The sequence below is a fragment of the Sciurus vulgaris genome, assembly GCF_902686455.1.
Source record: "Sciurus vulgaris genome assembly, chromosome: 5".
Lineage (NCBI taxonomy): Eukaryota > Metazoa > Chordata > Mammalia > Rodentia > Sciuridae > Sciurus > Sciurus vulgaris.
This window is the reverse complement of record NC_136465.1, coordinates 106,400,904-106,424,164: the sequence shown is the minus strand read 5'-3', so window position 1 is coordinate 106,424,164 and position 23,261 is coordinate 106,400,904. Positions and strand designations below refer to the sequence as shown.

At 32.3% G+C, this 23,261-nt stretch overlaps 1 protein-coding gene across 1 annotated transcript in view; it reads left to right on the top strand.

The window, feature by feature from the left end:
• Positions 1–23,261, top strand: part of ADAMTS20 (ADAM metallopeptidase with thrombospondin type 1 motif 20) — a 143,714-nt gene that overhangs the window by 33,143 nt on the left and 87,310 nt on the right. Inside the window, 8 exon segments of the mRNA XM_079139494.1 lie at positions 237–496; positions 6,062–6,145; positions 6,631–6,755; positions 8,088–8,128; positions 14,712–14,817; positions 16,554–16,700; positions 19,113–19,254; positions 21,391–21,495. Coding sequence (XP_078995620.1) covers positions 237–496; positions 6,062–6,145; positions 6,631–6,755; positions 8,088–8,128; positions 14,712–14,817; positions 16,554–16,700; positions 19,113–19,254; positions 21,391–21,495 — 1,010 coding nt within the window.

Below are 23,261 nucleotides of genomic sequence, written 5' to 3'. Positions count from 1 at the left end.
TATATAGGATATTTGCAAAGGTCACTTTGCTATTTGTTATATTGCTTTTGTATATAAATACTGCTTTACGGTAATGCTCATAATCATGTGGTTCAACACTGCTTTAAATAATTTGTGTTTTTCATATTGGAGGTAGATGTGTAAGTATTAAATACTTTGGCTATTCAATTTTGTGCAATATCTTTAGTCATGTCCACCTTTTAATGACTCTGCCTTGTATTCTTTTTCCCTCCCAGAAAACCAAATAAAGAAAACTGCTTTACGCTTTCATAACTACAGCAACTTTAATGAAGATCTTAGTATAAGGAAAGAAAGAGTTTTCAGATACCCTTCAAAAAATATATCATTAGAAGATGAAAGAAGTCAATTACATTCCAGAAATAAACGTTTTTTATCATACCCAAGATATGTGGAAGTTATGGTTACAGCTGATGCTAAAATGGTTCATCATCATGGACAGAATTTGCAGCACTATGTACTAACCCTAATGTCAATTGTAAGTAACTTAGTATTACTTTTATATTGCCTAAAGCACTTATTTTTTACATAATTGAAAAAATGTTTTTTTCCAAACTCTTCATGTAAACAAATTGTATCTAGAAATTAGACTTCACTGAAGTTTAGTTTTGATAGATATGTACCAGGAATATTATTCTGTTACATGCACAACTTTCTAAACCATTTGAAAATGTGTGAAACCATTTATAGAAAATACTTGAATCGTTCTTCACTGCATCACATGCATAGCTTCTGCCCTCTAGTGACAGGGAAAATCCATGTCACATTGATCTTTGAATTTTAAAACTTCACCCTATTCAAATACTGAGAGAAAAGTGTGTTATTTTTGCTGTTGCTACATTCCCTAAATCAGAAATTTGGACATGTTATTTTTTAAGTTATAAATATATTTGTAGGGATAAAGAGATAGATTGTTGCCAGGAGAGCTATCTTAACAAACTTGGAATAAAGATCACAATAGCAGTAAGAGTCTTTGATCTGATGTTAATTTCTCTGTTGAGCAGACTGAAGTTCTAAGGCTAGTGAAGAGCACCAGTTCTCTGTGAGTGGCAGCTCCTGATAGCACATATACATGTGTGTGTATACATAGGAACACATACTTGTTATACACTCTGAGACATTCTTCAGTTTAGGCCATTGCTTTAGAGTTATTACTAAAAGCACTCCATTTCATTCTCATGAGTATTCTGATTTTGTTGACAAATTATATGGTCACACATCTATATATATATTCAGGGTAATTTGAACATAGGCCATAACTGGAAGTACACATAAAGGGAATTCAGACCCAGTTAGTTGAGAAGACTTGATCAAGACATATTTGTAGGACCTTGTCAATTTCCCTTAACTACAAGTCTCTAGTTAAGTTCCTTATAACTTGAAAATCCTGAGAGTCTTATCATTTTCCTTACAATGACATTTTGTCTTAAATTTTTATATCATGTTCCATGCTGCCTAAATGTAGTATCTACAAAGTGGGTGGGTTACTGAAAGAATTAATTAGTGGGTAAAATGAAAGTAATATGTTTTCTAAATGTAGTACATTGTGGTAAACAGAAAACAAAGATGATCCAAAGTGATTTTCTGAAATTGTATAATATAAAAACTCATTTTATCTATTTGAATTGAATTTTTAAAATGACACAGGGCTATGGATAGAAATTTATCCTGATGACATTTTTTCCACACTATGTAGAGTTTATCAAATGTAGTCCAGCTTGTTTTATCTCTATTGTGAAGTCCATTTCCAAAGTCGTTCTAAAGAGGTGAGAGGAATGCATCCTCTACTTAAGTGTCAACAGCTGTTTCTGGTTGAAGAAGGAACCACGTCGGTTTCTCATGTTTTCTTCCCATTATTTTAGAAGGCACTGATTGCATTATTCAAACATACACACTTGAATTATCATTAATGTTCTGATTGGATCATAGTAATTTAGGAAAATGTGATTTAGATTTGGAATGTGATAGTAAGCTATTTGAAGGAAAGCTCAAAGTGAAGAAAAAGAGTTTTTGTTTGTTGAGTTCTTATATGTAAAGGGGAAGTAATTAATTAAGCAAAGGGATTATATACACAAGATTTAGAAAGAAGATCATCTACCCTTATCTGTCCTGTACAAAGTAAAAAAACGTAATTTCTTCTTAAACTTTTTGTTTTTGACATTTAACAAAATGTCTGAGTGCAATGAGATAGAAAGATGAGTGTGATTTAATTTACTATTTAGAGTTCCATTATATGTTGTGAATATAGTTCATGGATCTCTGTTTTTCAAGGGGCTTTTGTAATTATCAGTAGTGGAAAAGAACACAACTGTGATGTAGTATATCTAGTGAAATAAGTATATTAATTGAGCAGTCATATTCTAATCTTCTGTTCTAAAGCTTTTATCGTTACATTTGGACAACAACATCAGGTTAAAATGGCATTTATAGACACATTATTAAACTTCCAAAATATATGTAAACTAGAGTAATTATTTTCTTCAGCATCTTTATTTTGATATTCTGTAATGTATTATTTAATAAACCTGAGGTATCCACTGTAGGCCAGAGAACTTCATATACCATTGTGTTTACTAAGGCTTACTTTATAATATTCACATTGTCATGTATATAGTAGTGTAGATTTGAGAAGACTCACTTGATCCTCAAGAATTAAAACATAATTGCTATTATTAGAGGCATTTATTAAGTAAAATTTTTCACTTGAATTATATTGAATTTATGTCATTGCTTCTAATTCCTTGGGTTCCTTTTACTGATGTTTTCATTAAGGGGAAAATTTCAACCACACTAAAATAAAAACTAATCATTATGAAAATGGATGAGATTCAAAGGCATCACATTAAGTGAAATAAGCCAGACACAGAAAGATAAGTATCCCATGGGGAAACTTAAAAAAAAAAAAAATAGAAAGAATAGGAATAACTTGAAAAATCAAAGTCTATTAGGGGAGATAGGGGACTGGGGGGACAAGAGAGAGTGGGGAAGGGTATAGATAGAAGGGAGGGTGGATGTGATCAAAGCATGACATATGCCTGTATGGAAATGTCACAGTGGAATCCATAAATTTGTACAAATAATATGTGTTAATGATTATAATAAAAATTCATAAATGTTATTCCCACACCTCCCCCAACATTACCTGGTTCATACTACTTCAGTATACAAGGGCATTGGGACCAGGGGGACTCAGTGCTTTAACATTGTTGCCAATATTAAGACAAAAATATGCAAATCCATTTTTCAGGGTTGAATCAACTAACTTGTAACCAGTAACAGAGATAAAATTTAAATCCAGTCTCTTGACTGCATTGAACTTCTCTGATGCCATGATCAAGTGACCCTGTAGGAGAGTAGTAGTTTTTATACCAAGAACTAATGATAAGAACTTGGGGTAAAATACTGGAACTCTGCAAGATAATAGACGATAGACTTTAAATTCAGACTGCCTAAGATAGAAATTGGGTTCTGTGGCTTTCCAGCAGCCTAAACTTTGATACATTACTCAACTTCTCTGTATCTTAGGATTCTCATCTGTAAAGTGGACATTGTAATAGTTTCTTTCTCATTGAACTTATTTCAGATGAATGAATACATTTAAATTTATAACACATTTGGCATGTAATAATCATTCGATATATATTTTATGTATTTGTTCTTATTTATTGCTTATCATTTATTTTTCAGTAGTAGGAAACTACCATTCTGCCATTCCAATATGGGGCACTGGTTTTATGGATGAGGAAAGCACATTATTGTACATACCGATTCTAAAATTCTGTGAATACCAAATGAGCCATATGGCTATTCATTGATTAAATCATAGTTCAATGTCGTTGACTAGAGTTACTCAGTGACAGCGCTTTTAAACACCAAATGTAGTACAAGGTATACCTGTTGTGTATGAGCACCCAACTGTTTTTCATTTTTAGGGAAAAAAGAGACTATATAAGTACCTTTGAGATGTGTCATTTACCCTGTAATTTGACTTAGAAAATACCTACTTTTAAATTCATAGTATCAAAGGGAGTCTTTAAAATCAGGTATACTGCTTTCTATGGCAAATGTATTTTTAAAAATTGCATATAAAATGAGTATTTTAAATTCAACTGTGAATTTCCACAGCTGTCATTTTAAAGTGAGCAATACTGCAGTGCTAACAGTCCTGCTTGAAATCATGAATCATCTGATTCACTGCCTTAACTTACTGTCAACCCCACTGGGGCTACTACCACTGTTGCCAAAAAATGCTACCACCAGAGCCAAAGGCATTACTGCAGGTAAAGATTACAAACCTGTAAGTATTTGTGGCTGCACCATTACAGTAGTAAAGGTGTTGGAATGTGTTTTATGCCCATGCTGACCCTGAAGTGTCAGCAGCTCCAGAGATGCTTTTGGCCCTGGTTCTGATAGTGGTGTCTTTGGCAGCAGTGATGTTCATGTAATATATTGTGTAAAAGAAGTTTTGGCTGATGGAGTGAGGGTCCCGATACTGTTGCTTCGAGCAAACTGTAAGTTCTACAAAGTCAGGTGCTATGTCGTCTTTCTTAACTCTTCCAAACATTACAAGGAGTAGATGCTGAACGTTCATTTATTAAACAAATGAAAGAAATAAGTAGTGTTCCCTGAAACAGTTAGCTCTCATGGCTTGGGCAGTAGCCCATGAGAAGGTGATCTAGGCATCAGAGGCAGTTTTCACTGTACAGGTAGCCTGTGTCTAGAGCATGTCATGTCTCGGAAGGAGTACACAACAGAGGCATTGGCTCTGGAAGGCAGTGGTAGCCTCTTTTTTTTTTTTCTAATTTGTTTGAAATATTATACATATATGGAACATAACTTATTCTAATTAGGATCCCATTCTTGTGGTTGTACATGATGTGGAGTTACACTGGTTGTGTGTTCATATATGATCAGTTCATTTTACTGTCTTCCCTATTCTTTATCCCCCTTCCCTTCCTTTGACTCCTCTTTGTCTAATAAAATGAACTTCTATTCTCCCCTCCCCACTTTTTGTGTGCTAGAATCCACATATCAGAGAGAACATTTGGCCATTGGTATTTTGGGACTGGCTTATTTCACTTAGCATGACAATCTCCAGTTTCATCCATTTACTGGCAAATGTCAGAATTTTGTTCTTTATGGTTGAGTAATATTCCATTGTGTGTGTGTGTTTGTGTGGGGGGGAATGGTGGGAAGATATATATATATCATATTTTCTTTATCCATTCATCTGTTGAAGACACTTAGGTTGCTTAGTGTAGTAGTCTCTTTCTTTGAGGGATATAAGAAGAGAATATGAATTTGGGAATAGGATAACACCTTAATATAAATCATAAACTGAGACCATCCAGAATGCTTCATTGACCTGTGTCTGTCAGTCTTGGAGAATTGAAGATTAGATTCTGATGTATATATGGCCTCTTCTACAGCTATTTATATGAATCTAGATGAATCTACCTCCATGTATTTCAGTAGTGTTAAATGTTAAGAAAAAACAATTGAAAATATGCAACTATGGAAAAAATATTAAAACTACCAGAAAAGAATATGCCAAATTTACAATTTTATGGAATATTGTGATCATGTAAACTGTAGATATGACCCAGAATAAAGTAAATTTCTTAGTGAATCATTCCTAACAGTAGTTCCCAAACTCTAATATGCATTCAGATCACTTAGGATTTTGTTAAGAAGGGTTCCGAGAGTTTACATTTCTTACCAGTTCTGGCTGATGTGGATGCTGCCAATGCATAGACCATCTCAATAGCAAGGTTTAGGATACTGGTTCTCAAACTTTGCTTCACAATGGAATCATTAATATACTGGGGACTTTAGAAGATGCCGATGCCTATTTCACAGTCAGAGACTCTAATTTAATTGATAGAGAATGTGGTGTGAGCATGAGAATTTGTAAATGTTTTCCGAGAGATTCCACTGTGCAGCTAAATTGGAGAATAATGCTTTAGGACTGGTTTCAATTTGTTTTGAGAAGAAATACTCACTTTAGATGTCTAATCCTACATTTTTTCTTTTTTACTTGCAGGTTGCAGCAATCTACAAGGACTCAAGTATTGGCAATCTTATAAACATAGTAATTGTAAAATTAATTGTAATTCAAAATGAACAGGTAAGGGACAGATCTAAAATATGTAATTTTATTTGTGGTAGTCTTTATTAGGGTTATATGTAGATCATAAAACTATTAGAAATTAGAAATTTCTAAAAGTTTACTTTAAAAACTTTATTTGAAGAGGAATGATGTTACCCTTTTCTATTGTGATTAATGGAAATAAAATGTGATAACAGTATTTAACTGAGTTAAGGAAGGAACAAAAATCAATAAACAATTCATTTTACAATTCTAATGTTGAAGAATTTTAAGTATGTTAATTTTTAAAGTTATTTTGTCTAATTAGTTAGATTCAATTTTGATCACAATGTTTTAGATGTTGCTAAAATATATTTAAGTAAAACTGCAAAGAAGAAATAATGTCAACCTTTCATTTGAAAATACTGTTTGATAAATTGTGTGGGTGCTAATAAGATTGTGAGGAGAAGAGGGAGAACATAAATGTTTTGACATCATATTGAATTGCTTACTATCTTGTGTAGGAAGGACCAGTCATCAGTTTTAATGCAGCTACCACATTACGCAATTTTTGTCTATGGCAGCAAACTCAGAATGTTCTTGATGATGCTCACCCTTCCCACCATGATACTGCTGTCCTTATCACCAGGTACAGTTTGGGAAATAACCCTTCCAAGTGCAATTCTTTACTCTCTTTCCTGCATGATGACTGGTACTTCTCATTACCTTAACTCTTTATCAATAATTCATGGAATTGTTCCCTGGGAACATAATGAAATCATTCATATTTTCTTTCAGACTAGCATACTAGGTAGTTCCTTAGACAATGAGCAATGTCAGGTTACTGAATAATAGTTTTGTCTAAACAAAAAAAAAAAAAATCCTTATTACATCAATGACAGAATGACAGAATTAGGAATAATATCTGGAAATTAACAATTATGGAACCAGGGTAGGTTTTATTTGTTCCTTTATTGATGTTTCAGTTGCTTGGGGGAATAAAGTATCTAAATTTATTTGATTGTTCCCTTTTTTGGACTACCTGTACCTTTTCTTTCTGTCTCTCTGCCCATCTATCCATGATTCCATCCATCTATTCCTTGTTTTGATGTTCACTGCATATCCTTATTACCAGACTACCTTTGCTAGGGTCGTTCCTAATCCTATTTACATATAATAAAAATAGGTTCTGCTGTTATAAAATTGTTTCCATTTTATGAGTACCAATGTGCAGTGCTAAATCAAATCTTGTTTCAGCAATACTAATACTACCAAAACCTAGATCCTAGGTTTGTTATTTGGTTGGTTGATTGGTTTATCAGTGAAACCCTTCATCTGGGAACCTCAAGGAAATGTCAACTTTTCTAGAATCTTGACAGGAAAATCTTTACCTATTGTAAAATAGCTGACATGTAACCCATGTACTTTATATCTCTTTTAAAATTAAAGCAGAGTTGACTTAAATTACACACAGTGCTCCATCATAGTCCATGGTCCTGCCCTTCGTTATATTTGGATATCAAGCTTCAAAGATTGGAGATTACAGATTTGAGGGGAGAAAGAAATGGCCACGAGAACAGAATACAGTAAAGAGACAAGAGAACTTTCAAATTGAATGGTCAGGGACTAAATAATGCAGAAGCAAAAAATGTTAAGCAACATGGTAACATTTGAACATCATTATTTTGCATAACTGAAGCACATGAAAACATTGAATTATTTAGAAAAGGGTCAATAATGTGATATATACTGTGTAAAGGCAGAAATGTGAACTGTCTAGTCAGAAAGTTTTTCTCTGAACCTGGTTAAAGCTTCAACAGTTTTTCAGTATGTTCTTACAGAGCATGCTATTGATATTTGCAAATGGTACATTCTATTTTTGAGAGTTTTTTTGTTAACTATGGTAATAGTTTTATTTTTGTTTTGGTTAATTGTAAGAGTGTTTTCTGAAAATGTTTTAAAATGTACCTTTTATTTTAAGGGAAGACATTTGTGGAGCTAGAGAGAAATGTGACACATTAGGTAAGTTTTTGGAAGTTAAACTTTGCTTATATAATTGTTTAGTAAATTAAAAATGATATTTAGGTTGTTTTCCTTTTATTTGAAATTTCAGTCATGATTAGTTGTATTAATAAATTATTACAGTTGTTACTGTTATTTAATTCTGCTTCTATAATTTTATGGAATAACAAGAACTACTAATTGCCAATTACTAAAGATAACTGCTGAAAGAATTTGATATACATAATTTAAAGTGTTTTATTATGTAATATTTGGTCCATAAGAAAATAGTGCATAATAACCTATATGCCAATTTAAAACAAAATAATAAAATGGATAGCCATGAATCCATCACCAGATTTAATAATTAGAATTTGCTTGGTACTATTACATACCCTGTGCTCAATTCTTATTTGATTTCTCTACTTTTGTCCTAGAGGTGGCTAATACCATGAATGTGACAATTATCAATTCCTTCCATCTTTTGAAAAATAGTAATATTACATATGTATATGTTTCTAAACAAGAAATAATTTGCTTTTGCTTCTTTTTATACATTGTAGCCACAGTTTATGCATTTTCTCTAATGTAAAATATTTCATCTACATTTTATATATCTGTATTCTATTAGTGGCTATTTGGGCAAATTCTAGTTTGTTGTTGTTGTTGTTGTTGTTATGAACCTTGCTGTAAGAGCTAGGGTATGCTCCCTAGCATTAGAATTGGAATGTTACTATATGTGCTAATGCAAGTTGAGCATCCCTAATTCAAAAATCCTCTAAAATCTGAAACTTTTGAGTGCCCACATGACATTTGGTAAGTTTCAGATTTTGAAGCATTTTAGAATTTGGATTTTTGAGTCAGGTATTGTTGACTAGTAAATTCCTTGCAAACATTCCAAAATCTGAAAACTTTTCAAATCTGGAACAATGTGGTTCTAAGCATTTTGGATAAGGAATATTCAATCTGTATTCAACTCTGTAAGGTATAGCAAATTATTTTCAAAAATGATCATACCAATTTATATCTTTTTTCTGTAGAATATAAGCATCAATTTGTATTGTGTCAATTCAGGTTATCTTCAGATTTCTCATTTTCTGCTAATCTAAAGATTTTATTTATCACAAAAATCATAATTTTAATTTATCTGATTGTTAATAAGTTTGAACACCATTTCATTTATTTATTGGCAATTGATATTTCCTTTTCTATTAGGAATGAAATAAGTGAAAGAAATACTGCACATTTTTTGTGCGGGGGTGTTGTTTTCTTCCTGTTTCTCAGTTGTTTTTATCACTTCTTGATATTAAACCTTTTGTGTTTTATATGTATTACAAATATATTTTAACAATTTGTGGCTTGGTTTTTATTTTGTGTGCAAAAATAAATAATTTAGCTGAATTTATAAATCTCTTTTATGGTTAGCACTTTCATATCTTAAGAAATCCTTCATAAAACTTTTAGAACCATCATGTGAAATCTTCATAAAACATTTATCTGTTCATTTAAGTAGGACTTTAAAAAGTGTCAATATATTATTTTCTTCAAAATCTTGCATTTAAAATACATTATGTCTGATAATACAGTTAATACCCCAACTTTCTCCTGTTGACATCATTTCCTTGAACCCAGGAGACATTTAACCACTGAGCCGGTCCCCAGCACTCTTTTTATATTTTATTTAGAGACAGGTTCTCACTAAGTTGTCTAGGGCTTCACCAAGTTGCTGAAGCTGGTTTTGAACTCCCAATCCTCCTATCTCAGTCTCCTGAGCTGTGCTCCAAATTTTCATTGTCCTTATACACTAGTTTCTTTCTTTTTTTTTTCCTTCTTGGAAACTGCATATGATTTTTTAAAAAATATCAAATATAGTAACCTTTGTAGTCTACTTGCATTTGTTGTAATTATTATTATATATTGAGTTATACATACCATTTTCTATTCATCACGTTTTATTGTGTGCTAACCTCACCACTACTTTTATGTTTCTTTTTTTGCCTTTATTTAAGTTTATTAAGGATTTAAATTAGGGATTTAAATTAGCTTTCTTATCCATTTTTCTTTGCAGATTAAGAATATATATATATATATATACTATTATATATATATATATATATATACTATTTTATTATTTTTGGAGGTACTCTGGTTTTTTACTAGGAATGACTTAACTTGTCTAAAGCTCTCTCCTAAATAAATGATACTTGTACTGACTTTGGTCAGCTTCTTCCTAACTTATCTGGCATTCTTGTCATTTTGTAGCCTTGCATATTGAATGGCATTGTGTTATATTTAACATTTGTTTAAATCTGTGCCCATACTTACAAAATTTTCATAATTTCTTCTTTCTTCTTAAACTTGCTTCTGAAGTCATTTTTCTTTTCTCCTGATTTATATTCTTTAAAGTTTTTATTTAGTGAAGATGTACTAGTGGCAAATTTTTTATTTAATGTTTTTGGAAATGTCTTAAATATACCCTTATTTTGGAAATACAGTTTTGTGGGTATCAATTTTAGGCTGACAGTTATTTTCTTTCGGTATTTCTAATGTCATTGCTTTGTCTTCTGGATTTTGCTATTGAGAATTGTAGTTTGTTTAGTTGTAGATTTCTTTGGTGATCTGTTTTTTTATTCTAATAAGATCATCTCTTTGTCTCAGATATAAAGTAGTTTCATGAAAATTGTGCCTTAATATGGGTAGATTTGTTTTTATTTATCCTGTATGGGATATATTGTGATTCCAGTATCTACTTATTATTATCATTCAGCAATTCTGAAAAATTTCCATCTGTTTTTCATTGTGTTATTTCAAATTTTGTTATCTAATTCCATCAGTTCTTACTTTGGGTTCCAAATTACACCTATGTGTATTCTTATTTTTTTCTCCATACCTTCATTTCTTTTTTTCTTCATGTTTCATTCAAGCTCTATCTTCCATTTTATTCTCTCTCTCTCTCTCTCTCTGGCTATATCTAATTAGATGTTTTACTAATCCTTCAAAATTTCTATTTTAGCACATAACTTTTAATTTAAAAGATGCTGTTAATTTTATTTGCAATATTTGTTCATTTTTTACATTTTTAAAATATTTTTTTCAGATTTGTATTTGAATTTCATGTTTCCTATACCTTTTCTATGAAGTAATTTTATATCTCTAAAAATTTCCATCTGAAATAATTCAGAGCCAGATATATCATTTCTGCTTTCTTTGTCAACTTGTTTTTTTACATTGTGAGCTCATATTTACTTAATATTAACCCATGGGATTGGGGCATATTCAGCTCAGAAGTATGTACTTTCTTTAAGAGAGAATTTCTGTATTTTGGAGGAGTTCAAAGAATGTCATAACTGGGGTCCTTGGCTTAATTTAGAAAACCCAGTATTCAGATCCACCTTGGAGGAAGCTCTTACTTTTTGGATTATGTTGCTTTTATCAGTATTTGCCACCACAGTAGCTTCTATTCTTACTATTTGTTGCCTACCATTTAGGATTTAGTTCAGAGTATGAATGTGTGTATGTGTGTGTGTGTATCTATCTATCTATCTGTCTGTCTGTCTGTCTGTCTGTCTGTCTGTCTGTCTGTCTATCTATCTAAATATATGCCTGCGTGCATGAACATTTCAGGGAGCGAGAGAGAGGGAGAATATGTTTTGGGTTTCAGAGGTGAAGACTTCATAGTTCTTGTAAATCATGCAGCTCAGCATTCACTAAAAAGTACTGCTACTTAAATATCTAGTTTATGTTAGGCAATCCCTTAGAAACTCTATTCTTACATAATTGTGGAATAGATGCCTGATGCTCTTAAGTTTTCATAACTAAATTTCACCCCCCCCCCCTTACAATCTGTTATCTGGTTGCATTAGGTATATTTTATGAGTTAATCATTTTATTAAAACCTCTCAAATATATTTCTTATTTTATCGATGTCATTTTCATATCTTTATTAAAGTTTAGTAGTTCAAATTTTTACTGAATACTTGTTATTGCTCACTAATATTAAATTGTTGACATTCTGTACTCTTCCTGTAGAAATGGGTAGTCTTCAAGTCCTCATTCGTGTTTTCATAATTTTCAGACACCCCATGCACATTACCTATACTGCCATTTAGGAATGAAGACTATGAAAATGAAAGCATATTATCCATTAAATCAGGAGTAATGATGATAATGATAGCTATGATATATAAGTGCTTCCTATGTAGCTTACATCATGTTAAGGTTTTTCACAATTTATTTAATCTTCACAATAAGCCATAAGGTAAGTATTATTCCCATTTTATAGATGAGGATAAGTAATTTATCCAAGTCTATTTAGTTTATGTTAAGTATTCATATCTTATTTTCTCATCTAAAATATATCAAAAATAAATTAAGAGTTTATTGATGACATGATGAATGTTGGTTAATAATTGCTAGGTTTCCTAGTGTATCTCCTTTTGTTGCCTTAATCCATGAGCATGTTTTACAAAATATGAAGAAGAGTGTTTTTCATTCTTCAAGAGGATTGGATTGGGTGTCTAACAGTATCTAATACTTCCAAATACATGGAACCTGTAACATATCTGGGCACATGCTTCCTTATTCTATCTCAAACAACTTCAAAAAACCCAGAATCTGCTTGAGTGTTTCTAGACATGAGCCATTATCCAACTGCTTGGTGCCATATTGCTAATTCTTCACTTCATTGCTTGTTGGGGTTGACCATTTATGGGAATGTTTGAGCCTGGTGTCTAATCATATGCAATATGTATTCTCACAAATCTGTTGTGGACTAAAATGTTTAGTTTAGAATTTTACACTTTTAAGCATGACACAAAATGTTTGGGTGGTAATAGAGTCGATGTTGTGTTCAAATATTTATACATCTCTGAAAATAAATATATTAAAATTGAGTCACTGGGCAGACTTAAAGAAATACTAATTAAGGCATGTGAGCAGCAATATGTCCATGAAGAAAATTTGTTCATCTTGAATTTTTTCTGACAATAAAAAAAATACGTAAAATGGGAATTGTTTAAAAAATTATACATGCAATTATGAATTTTAGAATCTTAAGGAAAATAGGAATTTCCTCATATGCTTTATAGAAATTTGTTCAAGAATTTATTTCCTTTCTTCTTTCCTTCCTTCCTTCCTTCCCCTACTTAGGGTCTTGACTCTAAATAAGAAAAAGATCTTTTAGTAATAGGTTCAGAAAGAGGGAAGATCTTTCCTTTTTGGGCTAATGAACTTGTTTGATTTTGACTTTTTTCTCAGACCTTTTAAATTCCTTAATTTAACTTTCATTTCTCCAGTGTACAACAGAGCATTCTAATTGTTAGAAAATCTATTTTAAATGCTAGGAAGATGTTCATGTGTTTAACTTTTGTGAATAAAAGATTACCTTGGAGAAGGGAGCTAATACAAATCTACTAATTCTGTATTAAGAGATTTCTAAATACAAAAACTTTGAAATAAGAAATGATAATCTTATGTATGAAAAATCTTGTGAAAAGAATCATCAGAGGGCATATAAATTTACAACTAAATATTGATAGATATTTAGCAAAGAATAGATAGAATTAGCAAAGAATATAGTATGTAAAATTGAAAAAGAAATGAAGAGCTAAAATGAATGATGATGGAAAATGGATTATTATAGTGAACATTTATTTTTAATTTCTTACCTGTGGTTTTTAACTAAATCATTAGTTAATTAATTTTGAGGTTCTAGGGATTGAACTCAGGAGTGCTCTACCACTGAGCTCCATCCCTTGCCCTTTTATTTTTTTTTATTTTGAGAAATGGTCTTGCTAAATTGCTGAGGCTGGCCTAGAACTTGTTCTCCTGTCATATCCTCCATAATTGTTGAGATTTCAGTCATGTACCACTGAACTCAACTTCTTATCTTTTACACGACTCTATATACTATAATTATTGCTGCCTTTGGTATACAACCAATTCATACTATCTTCAACTTTCAACAGCGTATTTGAGTTGCACATTATTCTTTATAGAAATGAGTAGATCCTGATATATAATAACAAGTTTCTATTGCTGAAATGTTACAGAATTACTGAGTGCTTACAATAATTCTTACATCATAAACATGTTTATTTTATTCAGCATATATAATTGGCAGGCACTATTTTAGCCACTTAACATTTTACTGAATTACTAGGTAATAATAAAATATTTGTATGCTTCTTCAAATTTAAAAATTAAAAGTACTTCATAGGTTTGTAGAGTTCTGTGCTAGTTTTTACTTCCTTTGTTTTTCTGTTGCCAATTAAATATATTCATTACCTTTTCTACTGCCCACATTACACCAACCATATTTTTCTTTTCCTGTATATTTAAAAATTGTATGATCACCTTATATTTTGGTATTATTTTTAAATTGAAGAGTCTAACAATTTCCCAAAAAGATTTAAACTGCAGACTAATCAATCCTTTTCTTTTAACCTTAAAAAATGTTTATTTGATATTAACAGCTCACTCTGTACTCATGTCCATATAGTAATACCACTAATATAGTGGTTAAATGCTTTAAAATTTAGTGCTTATTTTATGATTTTGGTGGTTATATCCCATTCTGATGAAGTACAAATGTGAAATTTTTCAGGCTTAGCAGAATTAGGCACCCTGTGTGATCCCTTACGGAGCTGTTCTATTAGTGAAGAAAATGGACTCAGTGCTGCCTTTACTATAGCCCATGAACTTGGGCATGTGTAAGTACCTTCTGTCCCCTCAGTAATGTGCCTCCTGTTTGTCATTGTACAGAATGCCTAAAATTCGATCTTCAACTGAGTAGTGAACATGTTTATTTCTTCATAAAACAAATTTTTACCCCTACAGTATTACCTCTGGCTCTTTTGTGATCTATGTTAGGTCAGACCAACTGCACAGATCAACAGACTAAGCAAAGAAATAGGACTTGACATTTCTTTTATTTCATTTACTTTATTGGATTACATGATGAGCACTTCTAGCCTCTATTTCTTGTTACCCTATACATAACCCCATACTGTCCACTACCATCTTATGGGACAGCTTGCAGGGACACCTGGTTCTGGGGAAACAAAACTCATTTGTTGCTCTTAGAGCTCAGAGCCCCAGCAGTGGACATAGTCCATGGAAATTTGTACTTGTTAAAATACTTTTTTAAAGTCCCCACCACCACCTAGTACTCTGTATTTTCTCATAAAGTTTGTGATTCTACCTTTACTAAAATTCTGCTGGGGTTCTATGCTGTAAGAATGGAGGCCATGTTTTCCCATAATATCCTCAGAGGACCCATAAAAATCAGAAAGCCTTACACCTCATCCTCCGAAAAACAATTCCAGCTGGACCCCCAGAGTGTATCCTGAAGTTTCTTTGTTACTTTGCTAATAAGGAATTGAGGCTAGAGTTAGTTTTATCACATTTTTTTTTTTCTGATCATACCTTGAAATGTCATTAGAGCTTTTATGTAGAAAAATTTGAAATGGACATAATTTTTAGTTAACTAGCACTTCTTCAGTTCCCCTTTACCATAGTTATATCTCATGACCATCAGCAAGCTGCACACCCAGTTTTGTAAGTTTATTGAGGAGAGCACCTGCAGACTATTGAAGTATTGCAGCAACATGTAGGAAGCACCATTTGCTGGTCCTCCAAAACTGCCAACTAGTAGAAGACTGTTCTCTCAGAGAGTGCTGTCTTACTTAGACATTTATTTTCTTCCTTAGAAACTTTAGGAGTCTTTAAAATATGGGTAGTAGTTCAATTGAAACAATGTTTTAAATACTAAACCTCAGCATGCAAAAACCTAAATTAAGTGATTCTTCTAAATTGGGGTTTCTACTTATATCTGTAAAAGATTGAAGATCTGTGGTTAACCTGCTTATTATTTAATATCTTTGCTATCACTGTGAAGAATTGGTTGTCCTTTGAGAATGTTTCTATTATTCCAGTTCAATCGATTGTTATTTACTAATTATAGACCAGAAACAGTAATTAGGTTATTTCATATAATACAAATGGATACTATAGAATGGTACGGAGTCAGGAATTAAAGAAGTCTTTTGGATACCTTATCAACAGGCAATGGCCTAGAATGTAATGTGGTATCACTTTACCTAATATGTCCACATGTATCTCTAGGATATCCTTGTTGAAACCTGCAGGCATTTTTATGTGAATGCTATGCCTATGTTGTGAGGAGGTGAGCCAGACTCCAAATATTTTTATTGTTTAGACTCAGATGCCAAGTCAACAGACTGTGCAACTGATCAAAAGTATACTCTAGTGCTTCTCAGAAATCATGTTCTTCTAAACATGAATAGTGTCTTATGGAGAGATCAAGAGTGCAAAATCCAATGTAATCAGATTAATGTATATATTCTTCATTTATTATAGTATAAACATGAATCTGTTACTAACTTGTATATTTTTGATAGTCTTTAATGCTTGTTTTTATTTTTAGATTCAATGTTCCACATGATGATAGTTTTAAATGCAAAGAAATTGGAATTAAACATCAGTATCATGTAATGGCCCCAACTTTAAATTACCACACAAGTCCTTGGACCTGGTCAAAATGTAGTCAGAAATATATCACTGAGTTCCTAGAGTAAGTCTAAATTTATATTACTTTAGTTGAGTAATTGTTTATTTATTAGATTGTAAGATTTGAAATGTGTATGTTCTTTTAAAGGGTTTAACACTTGTTTAGCTTTTCATTGTTTAGAGTTAAACTTACTTTCACTGCACAAATGGATGTTTAAAAAGAGAGAAGGGTGTCTATACATATTATTTCATTCCTTTTAGAAAAGGAGTTACTATCATGTTTTTTATTTGGACTCTTTCTTATGAGGAAAATTCTGGGGGAAAACTTAATGGTGATCACAGCTTCCTTATGTGTTTTTTAACTTTTCAGAATTATTAGGTCATATTTTGGGAGTAGTTAAATACCTAAAGTTTGAGTTGCCCCTAAAAAACAGAATAGTTAAAGTCAAATGATGAGTTATCTAAATAGCTGTGTTACAGCCACAGAGACGTGAAACCTCCAACTTTGCCTTTTGGAGGCCCTACTAACTCTGAAGAGAGGAGGTAGATCCAGGTTTTTCTTGTCTTCTCTCTTTACCGTCTACCAATTTTCCCTACTTCCCAATTTTTTTTTTTTTTTATCTAAATGGTGTTTCTGTCACTGAAACTTATCCAAAATGCTAGCCTAAGCTCTTTCCAGAAAATCTTTTCTCATAAATGGAATACTCCTTTATTTCTTCTGCTGTTATATACATTCTAATCACCAATTTAACAGTGTTACTATTTTCTATAGCTACCTTTCTTTTGATGAAGACTATGGGAATAAGTTAACTATGCTTTAGAATGTATGTTCATAAGTTTAACCTATAATTATAACCAGCAGAGAACCATTAATCCTTATTATGGAATTTAATTTAAAAGCACAACCTATAGTTACTGCTCTGTACATGATTACATATAGCGTTCTTCTATGATAAACTAATATATTGATAAAAAATACCACCGAGTGTGCTTTTTCTCAGAAAGGAATAATATTTTGATTCTCTTTAATGGAAAATTTAAAAGTTGCCTGTTCATTTTATGGAAAAAATTAAAATGCCTTTTTTGCCAGCAAGAATTTCCAAAGCTATTTCTTTTAACAAATTGTTGCTTTTAGTACAGTTGAAGTAGCTGAACATTTTCACAGAATTTTCCATGGATTGGGCATTTCATAAAAAAAAAAAAAAGAGTAACATACACATTTCTCATTCTATTTACTGTTTTTCTAAGTCATTTAAATATATCATGTATAGTCATGCATTCCTTAGTGATGGAGCGCAGTTTGAGAAGTGTCTCACTAGGCAATTCACCATCATGTGAACATCATAGAGCATATTTTCACACACCTATATGATACAGGTCATTCACTCCATGTAGCCTCTCAATGTAATCAAGAAACACAGTAAACAAGCTATGTCAGGCTGTTGCTGGCATAACAGCAGAGTTTTACAGTAAATTTTTTATAAGGAGGTGTACACTCTAAAATAAAAGTTGAAGAGTATAGTATAGTAAATACATGAGCCAATAATAGTCATTTATTATCAAGTGTGATGTACTGAACATAATCACATGTGCTACACTTTATACTACTGTCAGTGCAGTAGGTTTGTTCACACCAGCATCACTACAGACGTGTGAGTAATATGTTGCACTGCAGCTTGATGACAGCTATGATGTCACTGGGTGACAGGAAGTTTTCAGCTCTGTTCTAATCTTAAGGGCAGATAGGAGGCCCATCATTGCCTAAAACATTGTTATGAGGCATGTGACTGTACTCTAATAGTAAGTGACAAGATGTTACCACTCTCCATTCAGAGATAAGGAGACCCAGGCTTAGGGAGATTAAGTATTCTAGGAAGTGGTGGCACTAAAATGTAAGCTCCCAAAGCCAGTGACCTTGACTGTGCTGTGCTCTAGAAACATGAAACTTGGAGACAGAATGAGACTTTTTGAAATTCCTTTTTTGTTGTTGTTTAGAACTAAAGCCATACTATCAAATGGTTTGAAAACTCATTTTTACCACATTTTGACAGTTTGGGAATTATATTTGAGGCATTGCTATGATAGTAAAGTAGATCCAGAATTGTCATATAAATTATATTGTGATGAATTATGTTTATTACTTGTCATTAAAATTTTTTAGGGGATTGAACCCAGGGCCTTGTATATTTAGGCAGGTTCTCTACCCTGAGCTACATTGCCAGCCTATTCTTTTGTTGTTGTTGTTGTTTTTAGTTTTGTATTGCACCTTTAAGTGCAATTTGGAAATCAAGTGCAAACAAGCACATTAAAAATCCTTTGTAAACTCTGAGGCTGTCATTATGCATGTTGACATGCATTCATTTTTAAATTATCAAAAAATGTTATTCTTGAAAGTATGAGAACAGCAGCAAAATAATGTTGTATTGAAATGTATCCATTTGTATTCACAATCTATTATTTTCTGTCATTGGTATAGTACTGGCCATGGAGAATGCCTTCTTGATAAACCAAATGGAAGAATATATGATCTGTCTTCACAACTTCCTGGGTTAATGTATGATGTGAACAAACAGTGTGAGCTTATGTTTGGTCCTGGATCACAAGTGTGTCCTTATTTGGTAAGAAAAACTCTACCTTTGTTGAAGAACTACCATAAAGTTGTAGTTAGGATATATTTGAAAATTTACTCTTGTTCTCTTGAATGGAAGGGGAACTAGCCACTGTTTTTAAATCTCTGAGAAATCTGGTATTTGGCAGAAAGGGGGTAAAAATAAGAAACTAAAACTAGTTGAGTACTTATTGTTTACCAGGTACTATGTGAGATACTTAAAAATTATCTTTGTTAATTCTCACAGATTCCTATGAAATAGTCTCATTTAGGAAAATGAGCCCCAGAGTATTAGGATACTTTAAAAATTGTAGCATTTTTATTTAGGCACCTCCAAACTTGAATTAGTCTGTGTGAAACATTGTAAAAATACATTTCTCTCTTTGAGTACCATTGCATTTGTATAGAGGTTTTCACTGGATCTATTTTTCTACTGTTACTGATAAGCATGTAACACTGACTTTATTCTACATATAGTTGGCATTTCAAATAAATGGCTCATATAGAAAAAAAATTTTTCAAATATTTATTTTCAAATGATATTATTTTGGGGGTGAGGGGAAATGTACATGCTTTGATACTGAGTTGTTTTAAAGGCCTCAGGAATCTAGCATATACTACATTTTCTTTACACAGTGTTGAATACAGAAGAATTAAAGTTATAACTTAGTTCTCATTAAGCTGTTACTTTATTTATTTTGAGGATTTTAATAGATTATTTTCTTTTAGTTTCTACTAAAATAGCTGACTCCAACACTTTTGTTACTGGGTATATAATTATGATTTTCTTTTATTTTGGAGTAAATTTAGGAGGTAGTTTATAATCATATCACTGCTTTCACAAATTCATGCCTCATTTTGCCAAGTAGAGTTAGGCACTTTGCTTTCTTCATTCCTCTGCACATCTTTGCCAAATTGTTTCCTGCCTTACTAGGTTGTGAGAATCATTGGTCCAGGAATGCAGACTTACATTTAAATAAATGCATACAGGTTGTTTGCCCCTGATCCAAAAATTCTAAATCTGAAATGCCCCAAGCTCTAAAACTTTTTGAATGCTGATGTCATGCCACAAAGGGAAAAGTTCACACCCAACCTCATGTGATGTGTCATACTCAAAACATAAGTGCACTAAAAATACTGTAAGACAGATTACCTTCAGGCTACATGTATAAAGTGTATATGTAATAAATGATATTTAGACGTGGGTTCTGTCCCCAAAATATCTCATTATATATGTACAAGTATTCCAAAACCTGAAAATATTCAAGATCTGTCTGAAGCATTCCTATTTCCAAGCATTTCAGATATGGGATCCTCAACCTGTATTTCCAGTGTCCAGTTCAGAATCTGCTACATAGAGGATGCCACAAAATAAATGTTGAACATTGAATGAATGCATGGATATGTCAGTAACAGTGAGAGTAGTTACCTGCAAACCTTAATACACATAGTGAATATTATTTCTAAAACCTCAAATTCATAATAAAAAATTTTAATAAGCCTTTTAACATCTACTGTGCAAAAGATTTCCTTAATATTACATTTATAAAATATACACTGCTTCCTGACCTGATTTAGACTCTAGATAAACTTTGAGTTTAAATTCAGAGAAAGAAAGGAATTATTTTGAGTCTATCCCTTGTGACCCTCCGTGGACTTTAATTTCTTGTGCAAGCTTCAGAACCCTTTGTTAAAAAATTGAAAGTATGCATTATATTCACAAAATAGGAAACTTCAGGACATTATAAACATTTCTATGCACATTATTCATACATTCCACCACTGCATCAAAAGGATTTTTTAGAAACTTGTGAATTCAACAACAAAATGTTCCTTTAGAAAAATATCTCATCAAGAAAGAAAAATATCTCACATAGTTTTTGAATATTTATACTCCAATTCGTTCCTCCTATTGTTCATATATGAATAAAACTTAAACCTTTTTTCAAAAGTAAATATTGCCTTTTTTTATGCTTGGAGGAAAAACAGTGACTAGAACTTACTTTGTAAGGATGTTTGGTAACTATTTCTAGCTTTGACTTTGAAACCAGGAAATAGATCAGATCAACTTACAGTAAGTGTTACCCTGAGTTGTTCTGGGTGTTCATATGCTTATATTTGCTTGCCTGCTTTGCTTTCTTTGCAGAGACAATGCCGGCGTCTCTGGTGCACAAGTGCAGAGGGAATTCACAAGGGCTGTCGCACCCAACACATGCCACTGGCAGATGGAACAAACTGTGGTCCTGGGATGGTAGGTTTTCTCAAAGGGTGAGTCTTGGTATCAAGAGCTTATCCAAGGATGTGATTGCTCTGCCTTTCAGCACTCTGTTCATTATTTCCCGTCAACTTTTGTTTAGCTAGTTGAATTAACATTTTCGCCATGTTGGTTGGATATAGTAATTGTCAGCTGAATTAAACATTCAGTTTTACCCTTTTTTTCAGCATATGGCAGATGAATATTAAAGTTATGTTTAATCATTATATAACTACACACACACATAACAGACATCAAGATCCTAATCTTTAGGCAAATCCCCCATATTTAAAGAAGTTTCCATTTTGCATACATTTTATGCCCATAAGATTCAGTTACGAATAAATGTTTTAAGTGGTGTCTTCAAATCTTTGTGGTTCTAAATGTATTAAAATACATTATACCCCTAAAATAACTGCCTACTGAACTACCTCTTTACTGTTCTAACATTACTCGTGAAGTCATCTAAATCTGTCAATACAGTGTTGAATGATAAGTCTCAGCATGATAATGAACTGTGTTGTAGGTGGGGTTGAAGTAAAATTGTGCTTGGTGTTCCAGGGTGAAGTCATGTTCTTTTAGATTTAACAAACAGTGTTGTCTATATTAGGTTTTAGTGTGGTAGTCTTCTCTGAGCTCCCTCATAGAGGGAACATTTCCTTGGCAATGAATTGGTTAATGCTGCCCCTTTTCTCCAGGTAAAAACCCTGGAGAAAGGTTAAACATTTTTTAAAACTGAAGTCAATTCAGTAGCTGAATTTGCATCTTCCCCACCTGTTGCTTCATGAACGTATTTGTACTAGCTGTTGTTTTCCTTTGAAATCACTTTTCTACCAAAAGGCAGGTATTCCCTATGACTATTGCTCACATCACAAATAAATTGGTTGCTAAAGTTTTACTTGTAACTTCAGCAATTTATGTAGTAGTTGAAGTACTTATTGAAATGATATAACACTAAATCTCATTTTATAATTTTAGGATCAAAGTTTTAGTGGAATTTTTCAGTTTAACTAGCACTGAATCTTAAAATTTGATTTTTAATCGATATGGTATTTTTATTTAGGGGGTGAGAATTATTTTTAAAACTTTGTATTTTTTTCCCCCTCTCATTTCCTCTGACTGGTATCAGTAAGTGACTTTTTGAAGGAAAGGGTTGCATTTGTGAGAGTTACTGACTATCTGAGTTTGAGGAGAGACAAAGACCTTTTTGAAGTGAGAGTGTAGGGCTATTGGTTATTGGACCATTAAATAAGAAGTGTTCTCCAAGTTGTTCACCTGATAACACATCTAGGACTAGACTTTACTTTGTTCCTTAGCAAAATTTCAAGTTTACTGTATGTCATGAATTTTTAGGACTAATGTTGGGTAGCCAAAATGATTATATATTTACAAATATCAAGAAATATTAATAGATAATTTATTAGGTAGTATAATTCAATTTGAGCATAAACATTATTTTTTGAAACAGGCATATAAGTACAATGCATAGATCTTATGTTTATAGTCTGATAAGTTATAACAAATATAGATGCCAATATCCCAATCAAAATTAGAACACTCCTATCATTCTGAAAAGTTCAGTCTCCCTTGTTTCTGGATCATTTCCTGTCTCTCCAAAGACACCTCCTCTTTTGATTTCTATCTCTATAGATTAGTTTGCCTGTTCTTAATCTTAGTGTAAGTAGAAACAGTGTACATTTTCAGGGGAGGGTGGATCAGGCTTCTTTTGTTCAACAATGTTTTCAGCTTCATCCGCATTATTG